The 11508-nt window shown below is 36.2% G+C and overlaps 1 protein-coding gene across 1 annotated transcript in view; it reads left to right on the forward strand.

Moving 5' to 3' along the window:
* The window catches only part of DNAJB14 (DnaJ heat shock protein family (Hsp40) member B14), a 49495-nt gene extending 43724 nt beyond the window's left edge, over positions 1-5771 (forward strand). Inside the window, exon 8 of the mRNA XM_045792442.2 lies at positions 475-5771. Coding sequence (XP_045648398.1) covers positions 475-599 — 125 coding nt within the window. The 3' untranslated portion in view covers positions 600-5771. The remainder of the gene's footprint in view (positions 1-474) is intronic.
* Positions 5772-11508: the final 5737 nt, after the last annotated feature.

Genomic DNA, 11508 nt, shown 5'->3' on the forward strand with positions numbered 1-11508 from the left:
CACTACTGTGATTCTATAGCAAGCTGTTTCCCTTTTGTGTTCCTTCAGTAAGATTTTCTTTTTTAACTCAAGCAAACTCAGGACAAGATTTCAAATTTTGTACTCATGTCTTGGCGTAATCAATTACTCTGAAACCTTAACGAGGTCACAGCAGAAACAACCACTAGCAGGATTGAATAGCATATAATTTATCTTTAGTATGAAGGGTCAAGATGATGCTTTTTAGAGCAGTAGTTTTTAAACTCTTGGGGACAGGAGTGAGAGAAAGGGTTGATAGGATTTGTTTGGTAGGTTTGTTTGACATGCTAGGCTTCCAAAAGCTTTTAGGAGTAATACTTGGATTTTTTTCTTTTTTAAAAAAAGTCAGTTAATAGTAATAATATCGAAGGGCTGCTATTAAACATCATTTCAGCTTAAATAACTAGGTGACCTAAATTATTATCTACTTAGTAAAATGTTTTTGTTTGTTAACAGAAACAGATATGCAGTATGCAGCGAAAGTATACCGTGACGATCGGCTCCGAAGGAAGGCAGACGCCTTGAGCATGGACAACTGTAAAGAGCTGGAGCGGCTGACCAGTATTTATAAAGGAGGATGAACTGGGATTGTCTTTATACCTTTTAGCGTACTCTTTATTTTTTCTGTAAGTAAGTTCAGTTTCATCATGAGAGCTAAAGAAAAAGATTGGCTGTTAAAAACTACACTGAATAGTTGGTCCCTGAAATCTTGGACTGTTGATGACCTACTGGCTACTTTAAATAGTAGGGAACTGAAAACTAAAATTAATATTTTAGTTATGCTTCTGGTAATTGTTTTCACTTTAAAAGCTTATATTATTCCTAACTAAAAAATGTCTTGAGAAAGGATTATCACACCTGTAGCAGTTTCCAGTTTTAGTGATTCTCCATGTTTCCTTTGGTCATGTAAATATTTATGGAATGATCATTTTGTGTACATATGGGTTACTGCATTTTTATTTAAATTCTTTTAGCATTTAACTCCATGAGACACTTCAGTTTAAACTGATAGAATACATGTTCTGTGACAAAATTATGTTTTTCTTGTCAGATGTCGAATGTTTGTGGAGTTTAAGAAATGAAACTTTTTCGAAAAGAAAAGAAAAAGCAAAAAGCTGTTTAACTGTGTAAATCTTGTAGCATTATCAGCTTAGAGGGAATCGATATTTTTAATATTGCCATTATATTCCAGAATATATATTGAGATAAATGAACTGGTGTAGAGTATCAGTTTGCTATTTAGTTTTATGAATTGCTAAGCCATGCGTAGAAATGAAATGCTATACTGATAGATTTTAAAGAAAATATGAGGAAATGGCTATGTAGATATTAAACAAAAAGGGTCTTCAACAGTAAATTGCAGTTATGTCATTTGCAATTCCAGTAATTCAAAGGCCCCCATGTGTTTATATATCTGTCTTTGAAGGCTGCTAAGATTTATGAAGAAGAGGACCCACCTGTTTTGCCCACCATGGAAATTTTAGTTTCTTCTTAGTGATCATTTGAGCAGGATCCAAAGTAAATGGGTTCTTCGACAAATGAGTAATAAGAGAAAAATACTACAAAAATGAAGCTTTGTGCCTTTTAACCTGATTGCCAACTCTTAAACATATAAGTAGATTACAGCACCCTTACTTGATCAGAGCACGATCTATTTGGCCACATGCAACAGTGAGCAGAAATATAGCCGCAGGTAGAATAGTGTCTTATAGCAGGTTATCCTTACAAAATTCTGAGCTAAAAACTATTCGCCGTTGAGTAGTTCAATTGATCTTTTAGGAATAAGCTCTCTGTAATTCAATCCATAATATAAATTAGAAAAATAAGCTGGAAATTGAAGTTTTTGGTGCCTGTATATTGAGTATGAAACATTTGATTTCTAGTCGTCTATGTTTAACAGTTGTAATATTTTAATGATTTTGCTTCATACTCAGTTAATGGAACACAAATGCATCTTTGGTAGTTTTTTGTGTGTGAGAGCATGCTAGTTCTAGTGGCAGCGTTCTTGTGTTTAAAGATTTTTTTTCTGACTGTAGTTGATTTTATTACATCGGTTGAATAAAACTGCTAAAATGACCATTCTTTTTAAAATGTTCTCTTGTATCCCCTTTTCCAGGTGAATCAGTAGAAATACCCGAATGAATTAGTGAGTTAAACTAAACAACATACCGCCCTAGGAAAACTGGACAGCTTCACCAGTTTTCTTTTAGAAATGCAACTTTTAAATAAAAAAAAAAAAAAATAGCAGTGCTTAAAAGAAAATACAAATTTAAATATGTTCTTGAGCCTGCAGAATGAATTTTTAGAAAAGGTCATAGCATTCTAATTAACTTTGAAAGTTCATATACATCCAAAAACATAGAAAACTTTTTTTTTTTTAATAATGATTTTTTATTATATTATGTTAGTCACCATACAGTACATCCCCGGTTTTCGATGTAAGGCTCGATGATTCATTAGTTGTGTATAACACCCAGTGCACCATGCAATATGTGCCCTCCTTACTACCCATCACCGGTCTATCCCATTCCCCACCCCCTCCCCTCTGTAGCCCTCAGTTTGTTTCTCATAGTCCATAGTCTCTCATGTTTCATTCCCCCTTCTGATTACCCCCCCTTTCTTTATCTCTTTCTTCCCCTACTGATCATTCTAGTTCTTATGTTCCATAGATGAGAGAAATCATATGATAGTTGTCTTCAAAAACATAGAAAACTTTAAATGAAAAAAATTCATCCATTCATTTTTCCAGTTTTAATGGGAAATTTACTACTGTGATTAACACTAATGTGAATTGAACTCTTGTTGAGTGATTCTTTTTCCCTTAATCTTGGCTTTATGAGGATAGATGAAGTTATCAAGTTAAGTGAAGTTATATATTATGAAGTCATATATGGCTTTTGGACAGTATTATATTTCAGTTGCATTGCTGCATTCCATCACATTTTGTAAAATATTTGGGGAAATGTGTTTGATAAAATAAAATTTTCAAACAGCTGTGTGAAATAACTGATCGAGTGCCTGATAATTTAAGCCACAGATAAAGTATGCAAGGAAAGATTAAGTCCTTAATGTCATCTGTATTTTGGTGTAAAGGTCCAACCAAGTGTCTTAGAATTTTGGGTTAGTTTTACAAAGTAAGAAGACTAGAGCTATCTTGAGATGTAAGATTTTCATGTTTGCTATTCTTACAATAAAAATCCCAACATTTTTGCCATCTTAGTTTTACTACACAAGCTTTGCAATCTCATTTGATAGCTTGTACTGTTCATTTTAACCATTGCTTGAAAGCTCTCAATCTTTGAATACTGCTTTACTAGCTTTTCTAACTGGTATTTTAGAAGTTTGGCAGCAACTATATTTATTAATGCTTAACATTTTTATCTCTTTTTACACATACATACAAACGTTGTCCTTATGAGGATTTGGGGGAAAGTAAATAGTACCTTTTCTCCTCCTTTTTTGATTCCTTAGTTCCGAAGTAGACTGGTGCTAGTCGCTTATAAGCTTCAGAATTTATTTTGATGAAATCTGAGAATTTCGTTCTCAATGAGAAAATTCAAGTTTTAATCCATCTAATAAATAAAAACAATATATTTTGGGAACAGATTTCATTTGAATGCTTAAATAAGTATTTGTTTCATAATCACTGCATTTTTCTTTGTAATTTACAGACTCGGTAGAGAAGAGTAAGTCCTTAAGGCATATATATGCCAGTACATTAAGCCCCTCTGCTTTTGTGTCAGCTCAGGTGTTCACAGGAACAGGAATGAGGAGTTCTAGCCCTTTACTGTGATTGCACTTTTATGCTTAAGTTTTCTTCCTGTTAAATCTTCAGTTCCACTAGTATGTAAAATAGTGTATAGTGAGAGAAATGATGACCCTCTTCAATTTTTCTTTGTTAATCTGTAATAGTTTTAAATGCAGCTGTTATTTAATAACTGTGACATATTATTAATAATGTATTCCCATATTTCCTTTAAAAAAATATCTCCCACCTGTGTTAAGGCAGTGAAATATTTTTTGATGTTGACCTGAGAACCAAATGAGCCATCTTTCCAGTTAAGTAAGTGTTATGTCAAAGGACCATATGGTTCAGAAGGAGAATTTGCGTTTATTCAGCTTCCAAAATGAAGCTTAGGTTCGTATTACCATCTGTCTTCATCCTGAGTGAAGCAAACTGAAAGGGCATTCATAATCTTTTTTCTTATCTGAAGAGGAAAACTTCTGAAAATGAACAATAAACCTGAATTTTAATCTTTACTAAATAGCTAAAAAACTGTGTCTGTTGGCCACATTGGACTATTGTCTAGTGAAAATCCATAAAATTCGCTATAAACCAATGAAAAAGGAAAGAGTAGTATAACAATAACTCACGAAACTTTTTAAATTCTAATTTGTAATTACAAAGGAAAAGTGAGCAGAATGAGGATCTTCAAGGAATTCTTGCCCGTCCCTTTAATAATCTGACAGGCAACACAGTCCTAGAATTCAGCCTTCCTTCTTGGTTTCCATTACTATTACATAGACACTTTCATATAAATGGAAACATTTTCCCTCAAAACATTAATTCAAAACATACTCCTTATATTAAGGATTATATAACCACGTTTTTTGTAAGTTCCCTGTGTGTAACTTTTTCCTGTTGGTATGTGGTTCGTTCTCATTTAATTTTCTTATCTGCTGGTTTTGGGGCCAATGGACTTGTGAATATTCTGTGGCTGTGTCCATGTATAGGTGTATATATATATATATTTTTCCAGCTAATACCTCAAATGTGTGATTGTTTAGTATATACCACACTATGTTTGCACAGAGCAGGGCTTCCATTAGCAGTGGATATTCTTCTTTCTAACTTTGAAAATCATTCCACAGAATTTCATTGGTGTGAATTCTTTCCATTGATCCTTTCCAAATTTTAAAACAGAGATTCCTATTAGAAGGCCCATACTCCAAATATAACTGTATGTTTTTTGTCTCTAGCAATGGAACTATGTAGGGGTAAGAAGTGTTTCTCGAAGTGTCTCATCTAGTAAATTATAATGAACTATTGGGATTACTGGTTGCCGAGCTGTCTGGTACTTGCACAGCGATGACACCCGGCATGAATTTGAGCAAGTCTCATTCACTGTGGCACAGGAGTTGGGACATTCCAGTCTGATTCTACTTCGCCATTTAAGAGTACCACTAAAATAATAGAGGTTTTCCGGTGACACTGGAGTATTTTACACATTGATTTCAAAAGGAATTGTTTTTGAGTTGGCTGACTATACCAATGAGAAGAAAGAAACTCACACGTAAATGATATTTTGTAATTTATTTATATTAAGAAATACTTCCTACCTTTTGTTTTGTTTTGTTTTCATTTTTTGGATGGCTATGTAAGACTTTTCTTCCATTTAAGGTTCAAATCATGTGTTTTTTAAAAGCTGCAGGTAATTTTCAAGGCGTGATGGAATTTTAATGGAAGTCTTGTATAAGTTAAATGAAGTGAAACTGGTAAAGGAGATCTTACTTTATTTGTCTATAGTGCATTCAAGATTATACAATTAGATTTAAAAATGTCTGATTTGTAAAATACTTAATGTGATATCAGACTTATAAAATAAAATTTTCTGTGTGAGAACTCTGTTACAGAAAATGCATTTGATTTTTAATGAATGTTCTGCTGAATGATTTGTGATGAATTTTTGTCTTTCAGTCTCTGCAGTTTATCTCAATATATGAATAAAAAGAAGATCTGTTCTCACTGTAAAGGATGTGTTTTTATCATGTTTTATATTGTTAATATGCACTTTCTTTCATTCATTCAACCATTCAACAAATGTATGAATGCCTGTTTTATCCCAGGCAGTGAGCTGAGTGCTGGGAATTAATCACTGAACAAGACAGAAATCCTTATGGAGATTACATCTAGCCAGGAAAGTAAATGTCAAGTAAATGACTAATTATAATTATGGTGAATGCCACAAAGAAAATTACCAGGTACAATGAGAGCACATATCTAGAAGACGTAACCTACTGTGGGAGGGTCAGGGAAAGTTTCTCTGAGAAAGTGAGCTTAAGCTGAAACCCAAAAGACAAGACAAGTAGGAGTGAGGTGAATGCTAGAGATACATTTCAGGCAGAGTGTGCAAAGTTGGTAAAGCCGTAGAAACTTTGTGGACGTGAAAACAAACTTGCATGAGAACAAACTCGTATGATTATAGCGTAGGAAAGGCAGGGTAAGTTAGAGAATTAAAATAAGATAGGGGCCAAGTTCCATAAGACCGTATATAAATTATGATGATATAAATAAAATCTTTAAAAAAAAAAAAAAGGGGGCGCCTGGGTGGCACAGCGGTTAAGCGTCTGCCTTCGGCTCAGGGCGTGATCCTGGCGTTATGGGATCGAGCCCCACATCAGGCTCTTCCGCTATGAGCCTGCTTCTTCCTCTCCCACTCCCCCTGCTTGTGTTCCCTCTCTCGCTGGCTGTCTCTATCTCTGTTGAATAAATAAAATCTTTAAAATAAAAAAAAAAAAAATTATGATGATGATAGTTGGACTTTATCTTAAGCCAGTAGAAAACCTTTGAGATTTTTGAGGAGGGAGTGTTACATAATGAGATTTGAGATTTTAAGTATCGTTTTAGTTATTGTGCAGAGAAGACTGGAGGGCAAACATGAATGTAGGAAGGATAAGAAGTTATTGGCAAAGGAGAGATGATCATTGCTTGGAATAGAGTAGGAATACTGGTGAGTGATTTTGAGAGATATTCAGGAAGTAGAGTCAAGAAACTTATTTGATTGGATTTGGGATAAATAGAGGCAGCAATTAAGAACTTTACAAAAATTTGGCTGTGAAAGGGAGTAGAGAAGGATGTTAGCTGAAAGAGGATGTAGTTTCTAAAGAAGGCTTTTATTTTTTCAATTATTAATTACATGAGATCTTATTTATTGCATGAGAGATCTGTTTTATTCTGTTGTTTTTCATTCTGATGTAAAGGGTCAGGTAGAAAGTGAAAGAGCAAAGATAGAGAAAAAGAGGGATAGTAGCAGTAAGTGCCTGATACGTCCAGGAGGATATTATGTCCATTGGACAGATGGAGGAATTATTGTAGCTAAGCGACCACCAGCATTCTTTCAGAAAGGAATGCATGGAGGATGGGTGCAAAGGCAGGTGGATTTGTGGTGCTGGTGGTAAGATGTCATGGCTTTCATTGGCTTGATGAATAAGCAGTTTATCTGTATAAAGTGGGGGAGAGGAAAAGAAAAATAAACACTTAGAAAGAAGACAGTTTGAAGGATTTTTTTTTCGCTGAGTCAGCTGACGAGTGAAAAAGTCGGATTTTTACAAGTCCCAGATTGGTGACAGAATTTACAGTCTGTTTAGTTGTGTGTGTTTTCTCCAGCCTAACCCATCAGCCTGGGCATAGGCAGTGGAATACAACTCATTGAACTCATCCAAAGTTCGGGTTCTGTCAGGCAGGAAAGAAGGTAGGGGAGTTTATGTTGTTGACATGTAAGTGATTCATGGATTGTCTATTGTATGCAAGCCAGAGATCAGAGGAGTTAGTGATTTCTCAGGTGACTGCCTAAATCCAGGGTGTGATGACAATGAGTGGTAGAGTAAAAGAGAAAGTTACTGCATATAAGCTTATAATTGTATTCGCAATGGGCCAAATCCCAAACCATAGCCAGAATCAATATTAGCAAGACATTTTCCAACTTGGCCAATCTAAGTGATAAAATTTCATTTTTGTATGTTGGAAAATCAGCAAGACTCTCTTCCCCACAAGTTTGAATACCAACTAGAATTTTCACACAAATAGTGGAGCCAACCTAAACCGAGATAATTAGTAATTTTTCATGGAAAAGAAGAATAAAAAAGTTGAGGTATCTCTGGCATACACAAAAGCTAAGAGAAACTTGAGCTAAAAATAAGCAGAAACAAAGGCTTTTGATACAACCAATAAAGTTAGAACTTTAACCACATGTGCATGTTTAACTGTTTCATGTATTATATATACTAGTATACTATTTCTCTGGTATGCTGTGTACTAGAAAATTTGAAAGGTGAGATAAAAACTCTGTGCATATGTATACAGTTTCTACTAGTTTCTTCCTGAACCTCAGGAATCATATGGTACACCCCACTTTGGAGAACTGGTACATAGTGCTGATAATCTTTTAGGCCAGTACATATTTCCCCTACACCTATACCAGTGGCAGTGAGTGAATTCAAACAGATCAATCTCCTATTGACTGCCATAATTCAGAAGCCACCACACTCGGAGATTAGAAATCTTTGTTCTTTCAATTTGAGGACATTGTGGTATTTGGAGAGCTTGGAAAGCTGTGCCCTCCCTTTTTTGCCACCCAAGAAGAAGAAAAAAATCAGTATTTTCCAGGTCAACTATCATTTATTGAGGTCAGTAGGATGGAATGTGTTCAAATGAAAAATAGCACTTCCAGAAATTAAAAGAACTTGCTAGAGTTCATATTTTCACTTGCCTCTAAACTTGGGGGCAAATGGTGAGGGTCAGGGGTGGATAAGAAGTTGTAGTCAGGGCCAGGATTAATAGTTTCTTTTAATCACTTTTTTTCTACAAATGCTGAATGAGTTGCCTAAGGAGTGCAAGACATTGAGGCATTGTAGGGAACTGGAAAAAAAATCCAAAACATGACCCAGCCTTCTAGGCGTTATGGTCTCATTGGAAAAACAAAACGATGACACATAATTATACACAAATATCAGTTATTCTTGGTAACATATAGTAGTATTCAAGAGAATGTGATGTGTGAGAAGATGTTATCAGAAACCAAGATTTAAGTATCTCAGGTAGAGGGGCACCTGGGTGGCTTAGTTGGTTAAACATCTGACTCTTGATTTCATCCCAGGTCTCAGGGTCATGAGATTTAGCCCCTTCATTGGGCTCTGCTCTGGGCATGGAACCCGCTTAAGATTCTCTCTCCCTCTCCCTCTGCTCCCCCACCCCCGTGCCTGCACACCCACATGCATGCACACTCTTTCCCTCTCTCAAAAAAAGAAAAATTCATATCTAAGAAAGTGCAAGGGTTCAGAACATGTCACCTCAAAATATGCCACTTAGACCTATTTTTTTTAAGATTCTATTTGAGAGTGAGAAAGAGCATGAGCTGGGGGAGAGGCAGAGGGAGAGGCAGACTCCCTGTTGAGCAGGGAGCTCCATGAGGACCTTGATCCCAGGACCCCGGGATCATGACCTGAGCTGAAGGCAGACGCTTAACTGACTGAGCCAACCAGGCGCCCCACCACTTACACATATTGATTATTTTGAGCTGATGGCACTAAGAAAACAGATGCAGGAAGGATTTTTTGACCTCCCCTTTTACCAAAATACAGGTCATAAAATTTCCTGTGAGAAAGGTGCGCTCCTGTACCAGGAAGAGAACATTCTTATCACCAGACGCAAGACTGACGCCAAAATGGACCTGTACAAACAAGCCTACTAAAATAATCCTTATCTTCCATTGGCTTCACCCATATGTTTCATAATCACTGTCCCACAATTCATTGTCCCTTACCCAAGCCCCTTTTCTTATCACATCCCCACAACTTGTTGTCTTTGTATAAAAAGGTATATAACTTTTGGGCCTAATGACTTCTTTGGACCTTATTTCCTTCTGCACACTCCCATATACACATAAAAATATTAAATAAATGTGTATGTTTTTCACCAGATAATCTGTCAATTAACTTTTAGGCCCAGCCATGGAATCTAAGAGGGTAGAAGGGTGTAAGTATGTTTTTCCTCCCCTACAAGAGAAATAAACACTTCAGTTTAAAGAATCCTCCAGAACCAGTGTGGAGAAATAATAACCACTGAAGGAAGGGTGAAGTAATCAGCTTGGCTGGAATATAGGATTCACATTAGAATGTGTTCAGAAGTAAAATAGAATATGTTTGTGCCAGATTAAAGACTGTCAACTTTATCAGTCTGCAATGGTACATCAGTAAAGATTTCTTTTGAGCAGCAGTAATATGCATTGCTTTGGGAAGGTTTATCTGGCCATTACTAAGTGACTATTAATATCATCTTGCTAAATAATGGTTTGAATGAAGAAATGAAAAAAACATGTAGATGAAAAAATCATTGTTAGGGAAGAAAAGTGGACATGGTGAACAAAAGGTAGCGGTCAAACATGACACCTGACTAGTAGAATCATGGAAATAATAAAGACACACATTAGGAAAAAGGTTCATTGGAGAAGTTTTTGGAGCTTCTGAGTCAGAGCTGACTCCAAGACATGTATGTAGAAATACCCAACAACTGACAAGCAGCCGAAAATGTGAACCTAGAACTCTGAGGAAAGGTGCAGACTTAGGACTAACATTCTCAGGAAAATATGGAAAGAGAAAAACGGAAACCAAAGAAAAGCTTTAAAAAGAAGTTGTAGTCAGGGCCAGGATTAATAGTTTCTTTTAATCACTTTTATTCTACAAATGCTGAATGAGTTGCCTATGGACTGCAAGACATTGAGGCATTGTAGGAAACTGGAAAAAAATCCAAAACATGACCCGTCTTCTAGGTGTTACGGTCTCATTGGGAAAACAAACGAAATGATGACACATACTTAAGCACAAATATCAGTTATTCTTGGTAACATATAGTAGTAGTCAAGGGAATGTGATGTGTGAGAAGATGCTCCCTAAAGAAGTAGGAAACTGGAATCGGTGAGGACCTAAAATAAGTAATGCAGTATCCCAGAAGCTAAGAAATCAAGGGTTTAAGGAAAAGGAAGTGAACTTCAATGATGTGAGTTGCTATGAATTGTCAAGTTCACTTGTAATAATTAGGAGGTCATTCGTAACAGTTGGGAGAGCTGTACTTTACCATTTCATCTCAAGGATAACTAGATTAGTATCCCAGCTCTTCACCATGTCCTGAGCTAGAGTTAATTCCTTTTGCACTCCTATTTTTAGGGACTGGGAGTTGAAGATGAGTCATTAACAAGTTCCCATAGTCTTCGTTTTCTTACCAGCTATTGTAGGTTTTTGTTACATGTGCAAACGAGCAAGACACCAAACAAAAAATAATATGGTTACAACTTAGAAGGCACAGCCTTCTAATCACAAGCCAATGAAAGAAGGTGTCCATTATCTGCACGTGTTGAGTTACACAACCGTGAAAACTCCAGAAAGCCCATGGCTCCTCTATTCCATCTAGTCAAGACCCTGAGTAAGAACACGTGGGTGGCATCCTTGGAAAGGCAAGGCAGTGTAGGGCATGGGGGTCAGAAACTTATGAACCTGGGGCTTTTTTTTTTTTTTTTTAAGATTTTATTTTTAAGTAATCTCTTCACCCAGCAGGGCTGGAACTCACCACCCCGAGATCAAGTCATAAGCTTCACTGACTCAGCCAGCCAGGCGCCCCATGAACCTGGGACTTATAGGCACAGGCAATCCTGCTTGCAGTTCAGCTTGTAAACAACTATCTACAAGAAAAGGTCTTAAGATAACACGCCTTGAAAA

This window comes from Ursus americanus, chromosome 8 (assembly GCF_024610735.1).
Source record: "Ursus americanus isolate L20-20 chromosome 8, mUrsAme1.1.p, whole genome shotgun sequence".
In the NCBI taxonomy this organism is placed as follows: Eukaryota; Metazoa; Chordata; class Mammalia; order Carnivora; family Ursidae; genus Ursus; species Ursus americanus.